The 16,999-nt window shown below is 38.0% G+C and overlaps 1 protein-coding gene across 2 annotated transcripts in view; it reads left to right on the plus strand.

Annotated features, from left to right (window-relative positions):
* The window catches only part of CPNE8 (copine 8), a 175,436-nt gene that overhangs the window by 39,413 nt on the left and 119,024 nt on the right, over positions 1-16,999 (plus strand). For both annotated transcript variants that reach the window (XM_036019176.1, XM_028532678.2), the window contains exons 4-5: positions 3,380-3,483; positions 7,684-7,723. In XM_036019176.1, coding sequence (XP_035875069.1) covers positions 3,380-3,483; positions 7,684-7,723 — 144 coding nt within the window. The remainder of the gene's footprint in view (positions 1-3,379; positions 3,484-7,683; positions 7,724-16,999) is intronic.

Raw genomic sequence — 16,999 nt, forward strand, 5'->3', positions numbered from 1 at the left:
ATCTCCTTTAGTTCCAGGAGTGTCCAAACTATGGCATCTCTGGGCCACACTGGAAGAAGAGTTGTCTTGGGCCACACATTAAATACATTGTGACACGTAATCACAAATAAATTTCCTAATGTTTTAAGTAAATTTATGATTTTGTGTTGGGCCACATTTGTAGCCCTCCTGGACTGCATGCGGCCCATGGGCCATGGGTTGGACACCCCTGAGCTATTTGTTCAGTTTCGTACAGGTGCAAGTCAAATAGATATACATGTCCTGTGCCTTCATGGAGCTCAGCAGTCTGGTGAAGGAAACATAAAACAAGCAAATAAATTAAAGTATAATTCCAAAATAGAAGTTTCATTAAGAAAAACACAGGTTTTCTATAAGGAGAATAATTTTAGAGGTGGGGACCAACTTTAGTAGAGCCAGAATGCTGACATTTAAGCAGAGGCGTAAAGGATGGGAAAAAGTCAGCCATGCAAAGGTGGGGTTAAAGGCATTCTATGGAGAAGAAATACCAGGCCCAAAGGCCATAACATGGGAAGGATTTGGTGTGTAAAGGGACCTAAGGGAAGGCCAGCTGGCTGGGACAAAGAGAAAGAGGGGATATTGGCTCTCAATGAAGTTCAAAAGGCAGGTGGGTCCAAATCCTGTAGACGAAGGAAAAGAGGTTTTAGTCCAAGTACTTTGGGAAGCTATTAAAGACTTTTAGAATGATGAAATTGCATGACTGGGTTTACCTTTTTTAAAAGATTACTCTGGATGTTATATGAGGGTGAATTGGAAAGGGAAGAAGAAGAAGGAGAGATATGATTTACGAGGCCCTTGATTTGATCATGAGAAAGATGGGAGCTTGAATTAAGCTAACAACAGAAACTATGGAGAGAAGTTTCAGAGCTGGAACTGACAATTTCTGAGTTCGTGATGAGCAGGAGTTGAGGAGGGTGACTCCCTTTATGGCCTGTAAAATCAAGTAGACAGTGGCGTCCTTTATTGACAGGGGTAGACATGGTCAGAAGTGGGTTTGGGGTGGTAGTTGTGGTATAAAATAAATGTTTAAGTTTAGATAGTAATTTAGAGGGGCCTATAAGACAACCACATGTGTAAGGTAGGAAGACAGTTATATGCATAAATCTCTATTCAGGTGAATCCGAGCTGGTGATATGCATTTAGAAGTCATGGTCATGTGGATGGTATTTAGAGCCCCAGGAATAGATAAAATAACCTAATAGATGGGTGGAGATAGAGACATGAAGAGGGCCTAGAACTGTGCTTTGACAATGAGAGATTGCATGCCTGAGAATCTAAGCAGGGGGGAAAACAGGGAAGTGTGCCGTCAAAAAACAGAAAGGAAGTCTTCAGAAAGGAAAGAATGGGCAGCTGTGTCAAATGCTGCGGAGTGGGCTAGTGCAAGGTGGCCCGAAAAGTGACCACTGGAGATAGCAATGTGAAAGTTACCGGTGAGATCTCAAAAGCAATCAGGGCTATGTGTCAGAAGGCATACTGTAATATATGTTCATAATTTATAGAAGATTATCTAAAATTTTAATGGCTACATATTAATCTTCACTTGAGATAGTGGAGTATACCCAGCTGCCTGTATTGCTGACAAGCCTCTGTTCCCTAAGAAACATGCTTGTGAAGTCTTAATGGCTCAGTGGCCCTAGGGAATTGCTGGTTTGCAATTCAATGGGGTTTACCTTGGGGAACTGCACTTTATCTTCTTACCACTGAGTGTGAATTTGGGTTAAAATCTACCTCATGAATTTGGGTGCTGGGGAATATGAATACTGGCTGACTTTCTCTGTGAGAGTATTGTGCATTTGTCAGTTTGATGCTCTTTGCCCAGATCTGGAAACCACTTTACCCTCCAGTAGTAGAAAGGTGGGGAGGGCTCAGGCTCTCTCTGGACCCGACTTGTACTCCTTGACCCTTGGTACTGCTCTTTTGGGGCCTGTAAGCACTGTGGGCCTGTGGTTATTAGGTACATGCCCTTGTTCCTGTTCCCTTAAGATTGGAAACATGGATAAGCTCCTGGTGGAATCTTTGCAGGACCCACCTGAATTAGAAGAGAGTCCTAGACAGAAGGTGGATTTTGTAGCTACAGTGAGTGAGGTTGGGACCCTCCACTTCAATTCCCCCATCTATAAAATGGGACAAATGATACCTAATGTTTAGGGTTAAGATAAAGATTTAAAATACTATGTGAAAAGTGCTTAGAATCAAGTAAGTACTCAATAAAGAGTGTCTGTTATTACTATTGTTGTTCAAAATAAATGCTTAGTGTTTTGAAAATGTTCAGTTAGTTACGTTGGTTATGGTGTGTCTGTATGAACCTGTGCATGATATAAAACATTGTCCAATGCATAAGCTCTGCACACTAGTTCTTTTTGGGATGATTAGCAATAGCCATAGTAGATTCTTTGTCATCAGTATTTTGTACCATAGTTTTATTATCAAAATTTATGTAAGCTCATGACCTTCACTTTTTAATGGATTAGCACAGTCCTTTTATTTCTATTAAAAGGATAGCTTTTCCTTGAACTTTAATAACAGTTGGTTCTCTGATAAGAGAGCATGCACAATGCTGTACAGAACTGAAGGTTAAAATTCCCTCATTAGAATTCCATGGCAGTAGGAGGGGAAGATGTGAGCCTAATACAAAAAAGAGACGTTAAGTTTTATATCTGCACTATGTCAGGAGGGGTGCCTGATGGACCTCCTTCACACTGAAACATGGAGATTTGTTTCTTGGTTTCCACTTCCCCTAAGATGGACAAACTTACTTTTTTGAAGCAAAAGTGCAGTACACTAACTCCAAAAATATGTAAGAACATAGGTCCCACATTGCCTGTCTAGATACCATAAAGATTAAGCCAAAATAAAAACCAAACCAAATGATTGAAGTATATAATACATCATAAGAAAGTTCTTCCCAGAACATGGCTCACCACTGTGTTGCGCAGAGGACTGCTTCATTTTGAATACCATGACCCCTCCAATTGTAAGAATATGTGTTGCTTGGCTTAATTATACACTAGTCTAGGCAAAATATATGTGATAAATTTAAATTTAAGGTAGAAATAATTTCTTTTGATTAGAAAGGGATTTGGTGGTCAGGTGGGGGCAAAAGGAGAAAATATTGCAGCATGTTATACACCTTTTCAGAAGCTGCTTTTCTAGGAATGTGAATGAACTCAGTGTGCATGTTCTGGCTTCCCTAAGAAAGAGGGAATGGTTTGACCTCTAAAAACCTTTCTGAAGGGCTTTATTGTATTCAAATTACTTGGATATGTTTGCTTATGTTTTCAAGGAACTATGTTAATAGTAAGTACAATACCGTAATGAGTAACCATGCAAAGTTGATTTTCACCTCTCTGTTTCTCAACAGTTTGGAAGGACTGAAGTAATTGATAATACATTAAATCCGGATTTTGTAAGAAAATTTATTCTGGACTACTTTTTTGAAGAAAAGGAGAACCTTCGTTTTGATTTGTAAGTTCTACTAAAGATTGATTAAAATTAATATTTAATGGCAATTTTAATAGCATAAGGTTGAGTCCTATGGTTGCACTGAATACTAGATTATATGGGCAAGAAACTAGATTACCTGTAATTTTATTTAGAGTGTGACCTGAGCCTTGTCTGCAGTACTTCTTTGTGCTTTACTGATTTTTGGCTACCTGTTCATTGATACAGTTAGCGAGCAGTTTGACCATGTAGAAATGCTGGGCAGTATACATGGGCATTTTTTCTAACTGTCCTGTGCCCTGGCAGGTTTCCTGAAAGTTCTGCATGTACTCAAGATGATCTCATAGACTCCATGCCGACGTCCCTCAGACCTTTACGTTTCTCTCAGCCCCTCTTTGTATAGTATGTGCATTTCTGCCTGCTGTGGTGTTTTTATCACTTCATGGCCTCATATTTCTAAGACATAGGATGCCTGATATTTTTAATATTCTTGTGATTTTGATGCTTAATTAGGCATATTAAAATATTATTGTTAAAATCAACTCCCTGTCCACAGAGAATCCAGAGTCAGTCTGCTTATAATCAATTCCACAGAGGTAAACTAGTGATCGTTGAAGTATCTGGATATTGTTAAAAGGAAATCTACTGAGAGGGAAAAATGTAACATATTATAGTATGTGCTTAATATATTGAAATAATTAGAGTGTTTATGAACATTACAAGTATTTAGAAAGGTAAATATCTTATTTTGAATAGCCAAAAACGATAAAATAAACCATGCTGTCACAATTTATGAAGATTTTAAAAATCTTGCCTCCTTATGTAAAAAAGAGAAAGGTCTCTACTGTTAGTAGTTTTTCACATTTTCTTCTAAACCGTGTCCAGTAAATAACCTGCAGTGCTTCCTTAAAAAGGACAATTTTATACCAGCTCCTTTCCTTTCAGACTTGTAGGAGTTCTAAGTATTCACTATACTTATCAAATAGAAATTTTAATGTCCCATTTGGTTTTTATTTCCTTAAAACCCTTTTAGAAGGAATAAAAATGAGGCCCATGAAAAAGTAACTTACAGTGGAATGTAATGATTTCCCAACGATGTTTATCATGAAGACTGAATGTACTGTTGTTATTTAAAAGCAGACACATATGTCAGGTAGGATGTGGGTTGATTCTGCCATCGTACTGGGCCTTCATAACACTTTTTAAAATCATTTTTTTCCTTATACCAGCATGGTAAACCCTGAATTTTCTCCCTCTAGTTTAGACTTAACTTTATCCTAAAACCAGCCACTATTTCATGATTTTTCATTCTCTCTCTTTATTTCCCTTTTCTCTTTTTCTTCTTTTTCATTCATCTGTATAGTTTTCTCTCATTTAAAAATAATAAATATTTATTATAAACTTTAAGTAATATAGTTATTGAAAAAGTAAAATTTGCTTCTTATCCCAATAACAAATATTGTTTTATTTCTTCCAATAATTGTCTCAACACTGTCAGGTGAAGGGCTCTCTTATTTAATGGTCTAATTTCATGACTTTCAGTCCCTTTTTGTTTTTTTGTTAAAGCCATCTCACTTGGTTAATCGTTAGGGAATCTTCACTTAAAACTTTAATCTCAAACTTAATTCACTGCCAGTCCCCTCAGTTGGAGCTGTTGTCTCAGCTACCTGCAGGAGAGAGGGGAGGTGGAAGAGCAGAAAGGAGGGGGTGGGGAGGCAGAGATGTGGGCGTCCTACCTCCTGAAAAATCTAGATCTTAGAGGGTACCAGCATTAAGGGACCTGTGCTTAGCATCCTGCTTGTCTTCCTCACTATGGAGGAGGGACTTGAAAGGATGTTGTTTCTCGTTCCTCAGTCCTCAGGAGGCATTTCCTAGGTCTGTGACCTGACATTCTCTTTTACTGCAAGTTGAAGGATGGACCTGCAGACAGGTTCTATAACTGACTGGGGACCAGATGCTACTGCCCCTTCTCACAGGCACCCCAGGTTTTAGAACTCCCTTCACTTGGCTTTGGGGAGTGGAACCTCCTGCCCTCCTGAGAAGTAGGGAATAGGCTGTCACTTTATGAGTAAGCTTCATGGAAATGGGTCTGCCCCTAATGTTAGGACTCATGGACTCATCTACTGTCATCTCTGAGCTGAGCATGGGCATACTTAGCCTCTTTTGTTTCCAGCTTTAGACCTCAGTTGGAATTTTAGAATATAGGAATAATCCCAGTCAACGTCTATTGCCATGTAGTAGAAAACACAACCCTTAGGATCCATCCAAACCAGTTACTGCCCATCAGGGATTCTAATAATAAGATTTCAGTAGCAAGATGAAGTTGTTTACAAAATTCCCCTTAGTAAAGGTAGGTACACTGGGGTGCAGTCTCCTCAGGGTAAACTAATGAGCTTCCTGCTTTGCAATGTATTCTCTTTTCCTTAAAGAGAGTATGGCACTCATAAACTTGGACACACACACACATGCTCACACACACATTATAACCATTGGGATGTAGTGTTTATGTTCTCACCCGTGAGGGTGAGGAGCAGAGTTAGTCTTTTGAAGAGTTAGAAGGAGCCCTGGCTGGTGTGGCTCAGCACTGGCCTGGGAATCAAAGGGTCGCCAGTTTGATCCAGTCAGGGCACATGCCTGGGTGGCGGACCAGGTCCCCAGTAGGGAGCGCATGAGAGGCAACCACACATTGATGTTTCTCTCCTTCTTTCTCCTTCCTCTCTCCTCCGTCTAAAAATAAATAAATAAATAAATAAAATCTTTTAAAAAAGTTAGAAGGAAAATTCCATTGATAGAAAAATCACAGTCATTTTGAATGCATTATAATTCAACATACTACCTTTAGAGGAATGCTGTAAGTTAACCATTTTTGAGATAATAGCTTTTAAGAAAACTTTGTTAAAAACAATGAATGAGGGTTGTATTTGAAAACAATCATTTGTGATTAAAACATAACTTCTTTTCTTTTTGCTTCTTTTCACTGAGCATACCATGTAATTTCTCCCTAGCCACTAAACCTTTTATAGAAAACAGTTTCCAGGACCAATTCTTGGGAAGGAGCCAATGCAGTTATGTTTCACCTTTGATATTGCTACAGTTGCTAATTTCAGCCTTATCCTGGAAAAAAAAAAAACACAAAAGCCTCGAATAAGGAAAATTCTTGGATAAGAATTATTTTTGTTTACTGATACCTGTAAGTCTTCAGTAGATGTTGGCCATTAGCTGGTTTAAAATTCTAGCTTACAGCTCTTAAAAGTGTTCAGCACTCCCTGGTGTGAAGCAGAGTAATGCTTCTGAGGCAGGTATTTGCATCACACAGTTTTAAAGCCAATAACGTGCTAAGCATTCTTTGCCAGGAAATGAGTTCCCCTCTGCCCAGCATCAGCACACTCCGTGAACTCTGATTCTTCGCCTTTTATTGATTGAGATGCTTTGTTTCTTTGTAAAAACATTCTTGTTGTGTGAGAGGGAAGATTTTAATTAACCTTTGAAAAAAAAGCAGTTAATTTTCGCTGGGACGCTATGCACAAGGGATGTGCAAGGAATCCGACTTGGAAGAAAGACTGGAGGCAGTACAGATATTTTCCTGTTCAAGAATTCAGCACGTTCTGGTTGTTTTGACTGTTAGTGATCTTACCATTTCTACAAATTCTTTAAAAAGAGGGGCTAAGGTGATAGTGAGTGGTATTTTTCCAGGATCTCATCAAGAAATCATTTTGAGTACCACCTAGTCTAAAACAGGATATATAGTAGTCTTATATAAATATATTTTTCTTATGGTAAGGTACACGTTTCCCCCAAGTTCTGTGATTGAAGAAAAATAATGTTATGTTAGCCAAATTTTCAAGTTTTAAACAACAGCATTTAACATGTTAAGTAAGAATTATAATATATACAAATGACAGCCCTTTACTAGTTACCAGCCCCTCTGTTTCTTTTTCAGTGGTATCCAGGGGAGAGGAATTGCAGTTTTTAGGGCATTTTAAATATTTTTAGACTACTAATTGCTTCATAAGGCAGATAAATTTTAAACTTGCCTTATCAAGCAGCAGAATTGATGACTAAAATGTGGGGATTTCTATTTAGGTTGTAGAAATAAAAGTTTTTCTCCCCATTGCTATAATTTTGATTCATTTTTATGTTATTTATGCTTTTTAGAAAATGCTGATATTTTTCTCTAGCTGTATGTTATGGAAATAATTTGTGTTTTATGTTTTAATCTTTCAGGTACGATGTAGACTCAAAGAGCCCCAACTTGTCCAAACATGTAAGTTCATGTTTTATGTTTTTTTATGATGATCGTATAATAAAAGTTATAATGTCTTCATTTATGATTGATATTTATGTTGATTTATTCACAGAAAATGTCCATGTCCATGACGTTCGTGTAATAATAGTCCTATTTCAATATGTGGAATATATTAGTCTTACTTATTTATTTATTTTTTGTGAAGAAGCGATGCTCGTTCTCTAGATCAGGTTAAGAATGGGCAAATAGTGAGCTGGTGTCTTTTTGGGAGGCTTCACTCAGAGAGAATGGGCGTACATACTAGAGTGCAGGCAGAAGGATTTACTGTTCCACTGTCCTTGTAATTCATTTGTTCAACAATATTTTCTAATTACCTCTTCATACCAGGCCCCATGCCAGTTTCTGAGGGTATGGTATGAACAAAACAGACATGCAGTCCATCCTAGAGTCACTTACAGTCTCTTCTGTTCTTTTGGAGCCCTGGTTTTCCCACTCCTCTGTTGTAAAGAGCTCTACTCAATGGGCAACAGCCATTACTTGGGGAGTGATACGGACTCTGGCCAGTGGGGTCTGCTTTGTTGTGGCTGCAATGAACAAATTCACATGGACTATAGAAGTCCTGTGGAGAAAAAGGGACAGCATGGCTGCTCTCTAAGTGAGAGAGGGCCCTGAATCCTGCCTGGACAGGCTTTTGTTGCTATTTTGGGCACATTACATCAAGGATGGTCCTCATTTACTATGCACAGGTTTGCTTTAGGTGATTACCTTTTACCAACAACAAAGGAAAGAATGCTGCTAATTACGTCAAAGAAAAGGATGTTGCAGATGCAAGGGGAAAACTGGTTGAACTGGTTACACTCCTACTTGGGAGGTTTAGCATAGATTTTAGGAAGTTACTTTAAAGGTATGCGGTAAATGTTTGCTGCCTGAATTCAGAGTGAGAGAGTTTTAGCAAAAAGCAAGCCTCAAAGCAGCCGAGGTACTATGCAGGCCTGATTCCCCATGGGAAAACCAATCCGTGGGCTCAGTTCCTGTGTGCCAACTGGCTCCCCGCTGGTTTTCCAAATCAGGGCCTAGGCTATAGTCACCACTGCCATGCAGATAGCTTCCCTATAGGGGAGTTTACAGATTCAGGAGCAGCAGGGTGGTAGAAGGAGGCAGATATAAAGAGGTGGAGGTAGGAAGAGAGGGATGGGTGTGGGGTTCTTTGGCTCGGCATTCGTGGTCCTGATCAGCCTATTTATTGACCTGTGGGATTGGAATTAGGCCAGACTTAAAAGGAAGGGCTCTAAGGGGTTTAACTAGGAGCCATGTGAAATCTGAATACAGAGATGGGGACTTGGCAGCTGTACCAGGGTTGAGAGGCCAGTGGGACTGATATCAGGAGGGTGAGATTTTCTACTTTTCTATTGTCAGAGGTTATTAACTGTAACAGAATATATATATATACTCTATATATACATATATATGATTACACATGATATATGATATATGATTTCTAGTGCAGTTTGGAGAAGGGGAATGTTTTAATTTGGAGAAGAGAGAAGGGACATAAGCTCAGAGACTTATATGGAGAAACTAGAAGCCTAGGTATGGTTGTAAAAAATATAATTTCTGCTGCTTTCTTTCATTAAAGGAATATTTTTGACATATATTTTTGTTATGAAGCATTTGAAGACAGACTCAGAGATGCTGTAATAAGCTCATGCCTGCCCATAAGTCAAGTTCAGTGCAGTTGCCACATCACCTTCCTCCTGCTCATGGTAACAGTCATAGCACTGTGGCTGGACATACACAATTTCCATACCTTTGTACTGGAAGAATTGAAAAAGGATCCATATTTTTTAGTCAGAATTACTTAGTTTCCAGGAAAGAAAATGCTTTCCCTTATCTCACACACAGGTGGTTTATGCAAGGGATCATGTGATATGTAACCTGCCTTTATGGTAATAGCAGCAGAAACAGGTGCAGTGGGTTAGACTGAGTTTCTCTCTCTCGCTCTCTCAGGCCACATGTTCTTTGTGCTATGATTTTTCCCTGGACTTCCCTTTCTCAGTGAAGATCACATTTCTCTGTTTATTACTGTTCATAAATGGAAAATGACCTCCCTAACCCTGACTGGACATAGACTGTCAAGGGTCCTCTCCCCCTGAATGTAATTTCTGCATTTCTCATTCAAACTAGTCTTTAGGTGGCATGATAACTGGGCAGTTAAGGACGTTCCCACAGGGTTGGGTATTTCGAGGGTGAGTGTGAAGGTAGTGACATGTGGTCCTTATCAGTGGAGTTGCCTTGAGTTCAGGCAGAGAGTAGTAGTGTGGTAGGAGGGTACCTCAAATCTAATTAACTCCGTTTTCCTTCAATAATCTTTAATGACTGAATATTATTATGCAAGAGATGTCTTTTTTTAAAAACAGTTGACTCATTCTTTATTCTTTAAAAATTTGGTTTTCAATTACAGTTGGCATATAATATGTTAGTTTTAGGTATGTGACGTAGTGGTTAAACGTTTATATACCTCATGAAGTGATCACCCTGATAAGTCTAGTGCTGTCTGACACCACACGTAATTATTATAGTATTATTGACTGTATTCCCTATGCTGTACTTTACATCCTTGTGATTATTTTTATAATTGGCAATTTGTATTTCCTTTTATTTTTATTGAATTTATTGGGGTGACACTGGTTAACAAAATTCTACAGGTTTCAGATGTACAATTTCACAACATATCATTTGTACACTGTACTGTGTGTTCACTCAAGTTTCTTTGCATCACCATTTATCCCCCTTACACTCTTGTCTACTTCTCCCTAAGCCCCTCCTCCCATCAATCACCACATTGTTGTCCATGTCCATGAGATTTTTTCTTTTTTGTTCAGTCCCTCCACTGCCCCCACCTATCCCCCTAATCCTGCCCTCTCCCCATCCCAACTCCCCAGATGGTAACTGTCAGTCTATTCTCTGTATCTAGGAGTTGGTTTCTATGTTGTTTGTTTATTTATGTTGTGTTTTAGACTCCACATGTAAGTGATATCATAGTGTATTTGCCTTTCTTGGACTTATTTCAGTTATCATAATATCAACTAGATTCAACTATATTGTTGGAAATGAAAAGATTTTGTTCGTTTTTATAGCTAAGTAATCTTATATATGTACCACAGCTTCTTTGTTTATTCATTTAAAAATGGACACTGAGGCTGCTTTCATATCTTTATTGTAAATAATGTTGCAGTGAACATAGGGGTGCTAATATACTTTCAAAATCGTATTGTGGATTTCTTTGTATAAATACCCAGAAGTAGAATTGCTGGGTCATACCATAATTTAAAAAAAATTTGTAAAAAGCATCCATACTGTTTTTTGTAGTGGCCGCACCAACTTACAATTCCACCAACAGTGTACAGCAATTCCCTTTTCTCTGCATCCTCATCTACACTTGTTGTTTGTTGATTTACTGTTGGTAGCCATTCTGACAAGTGTGATCTGATATTTCATTATTGTTTTGATTTGCATTTCTCTAAAGATTAGTGATCTTGAGTATCTTTTCATATGTTGGCCATCTGTATGCCTTCCTGGGAGGAATGTTTATTCAGATCCTCTTCCCATTTTTTTAAATTATATTGTGTTTCTTTTTTTTGGTGTTAAGTTGCATGAGCTCCTATATATTTCAGAAATTGACTCCTTATCAGATGTACCATTGGGGAATATCTCCTCCCATTCATTAGATTGTGTTTTTTTTTGTTGTTGTTGATGGTGAGATATGTTTTGTAGAAGTCATATATGTAAATATCTTTCCACATATATACATTTTTTTTGTAAAATAGCTTTTTTTCCCCAAAAGAAAAGTTTGATGTCTTCCTCATGGTAAAAATTCTTACCTTGAATATGCTTTATCCTCATGATATCCCTTTTACTAACTTCTGATTTAGCATACTTCTTTAGAGAACAGCCTGGGTTTCTATCATAACGTCCTTTTTTTTTCTTCTAATCCTTGCCTGATGACATTGCTTTTAGAGAGAGAAAGAGGAAGGGAGAGAATATTGAAGCAAGAAAGAAGCATCCATTGGTTGCCTCCCTTATGCACCTGGACCGGGCATTGGGGATCACACCCACAACCCAGGCTTGTGCCCTGACCTGGAATCAAACCTGAAACTTTTCAGTTATGAGACGATGCTCCAGCCAGCTGAGCCACACCGGCTCATAACTTACTTTTCACTCTCTCTTCAGCTTACTTGATTGTGTTCTGGTTTTCATTTCTACTTCATTTCATTCTGACATAGGTTAAATCAAAGTCTAGTGGCCTCTATTCATTCTTTACATCACTTGACCTACCTTGTATTTGAAATACTCCTCTGACTTCTATGGAAACTTTTCCTTTGCTTCTTTTCCTAAATCTTTGTTTGTTCATTATCTATCATGTTTTAGTTTCTCTTTATTCTCTTTTCCTTTACTATTAGTGTTTTTTATGACTTTATTTTCGGTTTTCTTCTCATCCTCCTGTATGAGATCTTCTTGGGAGATTGCAACCATTTCCATGCCCTACCCTGAGGACTCCCAAGTGCCTATCCCTCTGAAACCTCAGGAAAGCCAAGTCCCAACTGCTTGTTAGATAGTGCCTGGTAGATTTTCTGCAGAAGATGTGTGTGTGTGTGTGTGTGTGTGTGTGTGTGTGTGTATCAGGTTAGTTAAATGGAAAAGGTTCCATTATCTCCATTGTCTATCTTGAGAATTATCATCAACACAGTATACTTCCGTGGTGGAATTCTTTAGTGGAATTCTCAAGTGAAGTTGCTTAACATCTTCTCTTGTGTTTCAGGATCAGTATTCCTTAACATCTTTCCGTTAGAAAAGAAAGCCATTAGTTTGAAACTTGGATATATCATCAACCTCTTATTTATTTATTTCCTTGCTTGTTTATTCATTCACTTGTAGTTAGGATGGACTTGATTGAACCTTCCATACAACTTCCCTGGTACTTGTTATGACAAAAACATTTCAAAGTTCTGAAATAATTTCTTAGTTTTTGAACAACTAAATAAAAATAAATAATCAACAACAGATGCAGTACTGGCTCATGTAACACCATAACAGTGTTCCGGGGATCTTTTAAAAGGAACTGAGAACCAAATTGTGTTTGACTTAAAATACATAAAATCTGCCTCTACCAAAGGCAAGGACTCTGAGATGTTACACCTTGGCCTTCCCACGCAAGGCTGGAGTGCTGCTTTTAGAGGACCTTTATGGTCCCGCTGCAGGGGAGGTCTTGTGAAGCTCTGACAGCCCTGAGTCAGTTACAGGAAGTCTTCCCTGTGGGACTCATGTTTCTCATTCAGTCATCATTTCTTTGGGAATGTTATCTCATTTACTTGCTGAATGGAAACTGAGCACTAACTCAAGTGAAGCTGCTTAACATCTCCCTCCACTTGTATTTCAGGGTCAGTCTTCCTTAATTAACCTTTTTCTGTCTCACAAATCTAGTGAGTCCACAAATTCTGTTCCTTCTAAAAAAGACTTTTCTTCCACCTTTTTTACTTTCTTGCTGTTACTGCCTTAATTCAGATTCTCCTTACTTTTCTCCTGAGGTATTACTAGCTTCCTATAGTTCCTGTGGTTTATGTTATCTTGCATTTTAATGCATTCTGTACATTATTCTGTTATTTTTCTTAAATATATTTAGTAAGCAATACAAATTACTTGATAAGAGCCTGAGTTTATAAGTGAATGAAGCATGTGAAAAAAGAAATGTGTTTTTGAATTGCTGTAAGAATTTCTGTTAGAAATGAACAAAAGCCTCTCCTTATTTGAATGCATTGCAGTACAGATTTTAGGTAAAAGAGCACATAACTAATTCAGCCTCGTGAATTCAGGAGGCACTGAGAAGATCAAAGGAACCAATAAATAAGCTAAATCTATTTTCCAAGGATAACAGTTTTTTAAAAGTGTTGTTGTCTACCTGCCAATTTTGCAAAGTGAAATAAAAACTGGAACCTTTTAAGAAAGACTGCTAAGTGCCTGGGCTTTCACATGGAGTGCAGGTATTTATCTTTTACAAAAGGAATTGAATAGCAAGAGAAACTCCTTAATAATCATAAAATATTTTTCTTTTTATTCTCATTTCTGATAATTTTGAAAACAACCCTTTTCTGAATTACTTTATTTGGTTTTCAATACTCAAAAATATTGGATGAGATTGTTAAATGTGGGGTGCTATTAGGGAAAATGGAAATAAGGAACTATACCTTAGGTTTCTGACATTGGAAACAAATGCATGATACATTGATAAATGATCAGTATAACTTTAATTGATACTATCGATGGTGGAGAAGTTTTTTGGGGGAGAAACATTATGATCCAGGCTGAGTTATGATATCCAGGGACATACTCCTTTAGAGGATTAATCCATTTTTATGATTCCCTAGTGAAATTACTAAAATATTATCCCCCAAAATGTTAGATACTGTGAACACAATCTGACATTTTGATTTCCAGCTGTGTTCTTGTCTAAGTTGCTATTTACCCACTCACCTGAATGCCATTAGCAGAACTACGTGGCATACTTTCATTAGCATAATTGCATTAGCCAAATTAATGAAAAGATTAATAGCAGGCCCATAATTGGTGTATCTAAGATTCTGTTTGGTCTTCTGGCCAGATGACATCAACACTATACTTGGCTTACTACGTTTTCATACCCACGAGGCATAAAATGCATTTCCAAAATGCATTTATCTATTCGATATCAAAGGGTGCCCACTAAAAATTTTGTTTTAGACATATTAATGGCTCACTGGATTATACTTGTCTCAAAACCCCAGCTTCGATGAAGGTGGGTATGTACTTTAATATATCTTCTAAATATTATATTTATAAACTTCTATATGTAGATCAGATATATGTGAAAATTTTATTTAAAACTTCATGTTTGGACCATGAAATGTATTTTCTCATAGGAATAGATTTATAAGTGAAGCAAGATTCTTTTATTAGAATAAAATGACAACTTAACTCAAACATAACTGAACTGAATTTTAATGTATATTCATACAATCAGGCAAGTAATAAATATTACTTATCACTAGACAGTTTTCTAGTGCTGAAAAGTACAAGATCTGTCCAGAAGGTATCTAGCCATATAATGTGAAAAATAGAGACATTTATTGAAGAAGATACAAGATACAAGAAACATTTTACACAGGACAATGACTCCTTAATCCCCTTCAAAGTAGGCTCACTGGGACCTCACACAGTTCTCCCAGACTCCATCAGCTGCCCTGTGGTATTTTCCTGAATCTTATCCATGGTCTGAAATCTCTTCCTTTTCAAAGATAATTTTAGTTTTGAGAAAATCCAGAAGTTGCAGGGCACCAAATCTGGGCTTTAGGGGGGCTGAGTCACCTGGGTGATTTGATGTTTTGCCACAAAACTGCAGTAGACGTGATGTATGAGCAGGTATATTGTCCTGATGAAGCTCCAATCACCAGTTGCCCATAGCTGCGGCCTTCTGAATCATCCAAATGGTTTCCATGGAGTAATGTTCAAACTTAACACAAAATTTGATGTAGATTTGTTGCTCTACTCATTTAATCATTTTGAATATGATAAACACACAGTACGTATGCTCACTCAGTGGCACCTACCACCCCCACTGGCTAATACAGTCAAGTTGCCATTGTTCACACATGCTCACTCCACTCCAATGTCCTTGGCTGCCAGGTTACATCAATGCCACACAAACTGTTCTCGTTATATTAACAATGGCTGGACTTTTTCTGGACAGATCATATAGCAATCAATAAGACAAACATGTTCCATGTCCTAAAACAACTTATGTTTTTGAAGTTGGGTAGGTGGAGTGGGCAGATTTATTCAACAGAAATATATAGGATACTTCTTGGAGAAAAAAAAAACAACCCAAAATCTTACCATTTGTGACAACATGGTTGAATCTGGAAAGTATTATGATAAGTGAAATAAGCCAATAAAAGAAAGACAAGTACCATATAATTTTACTCATATGTGGAATCTAGTGAACAAAATAAACCAACAAGATAAAAACAGACTCACAGATATAGAGAACAGACTGATGGCTGTCAGAGGGGAGCAGTGTTGGAAGGCTGGGTGACAAAGGTGAAGGGATTGAGCAAAAAAAAAGCAAACCTCATAGATACAGATAACAGTTTGGTAATTCACAGAGTGAGAGGGGGTGATGAGAGGTAGAAGAGAATAAAGGGTGGATAAATGGTGATGGAAGGAGACTTGACTTGGGTGGTGAACAGAATACAATGTACATATGATATATCATAGAACTGTAGACCTGAAAGCTATATAATTAAAAAAAGGAATAAATGCAAACTAATGGTTAACATAACTTACTTTTTATAGCACTGAGAGTTACTGATGAAGCCCATTAACTAGAAGCTTAGATTTCTCTTAGCCAGGCAGGCAGTATGATTTTGTACCAGTTCTCATCTTAGGTATACTTATTAAAGAGAAGGAGGGAGCTATTGTAAATCTAAGGGAAAAGTATTCCAGGAAAAAGGAACAGCAAAACAAAGACCTTAACTCAGGAAAAAGTTTGGAATATTGGTGTTACTGAAAGATAGCTACCATATAGAGAATATTGCGAATGAGAGAGGAGTGGAGTAAAATAGTTTGGATAAGGTTCACAGGATTCATGTGATGTGGAGATTTGCACGCCATAGTTAAAGAAGTTTGGATTTTTTTTTCATGAATTTCACTTGAGGATGATGTAATCTTATTTATACATTTGATAAATGGCTGGCAGCCGAAGTGGAGAATGGGGTAAGGGAGCAAGACTGGAGGTAAGGAGACTGTTGGAAGAGGTCCCTGAGAGGACATGATTGCTGGCTGACCCACAAGCCGGACCCAGGCAATCAGAGGCTCCACGCTCCTCCCCCTGATCCTATCCTTGAAATGTACATTCTGCCCATAGCCTGAGCTATTTCAAGAACAGCCTTGAGTAAGTAATGTGTTGTTAGACCATCTGGACTGAACACATGACTGAACCCCATTAATGCCCCTGTATAAACTTTAAAGATTCTTAAGGGTAGAGGTAGCAATCTACTTGTTTTTCTGCTGCCCAAGAGAAGCCCAGTGTGCAAGTCCCCCCACTTATCAAAACTGTCACCTACCAATGTGGAGTAGTCTGCCTCTTTATTTGGTTTCTACTTGCCTTTTGTGTTAGGGGGGCAGTTTCAGATTTTACCTAGGGTCAGGAACAGGCAGAGACCAGTTATAAGGCTGCTGTAATTTGGTGAGGTGTGCATTTGG

The sequence above is a fragment of the Phyllostomus discolor genome, chromosome 2 (genome assembly GCF_004126475.2).
Source record: "Phyllostomus discolor isolate MPI-MPIP mPhyDis1 chromosome 2, mPhyDis1.pri.v3, whole genome shotgun sequence".
Lineage (NCBI taxonomy): Eukaryota > Metazoa > Chordata > Mammalia > Chiroptera > Phyllostomidae > Phyllostomus > Phyllostomus discolor.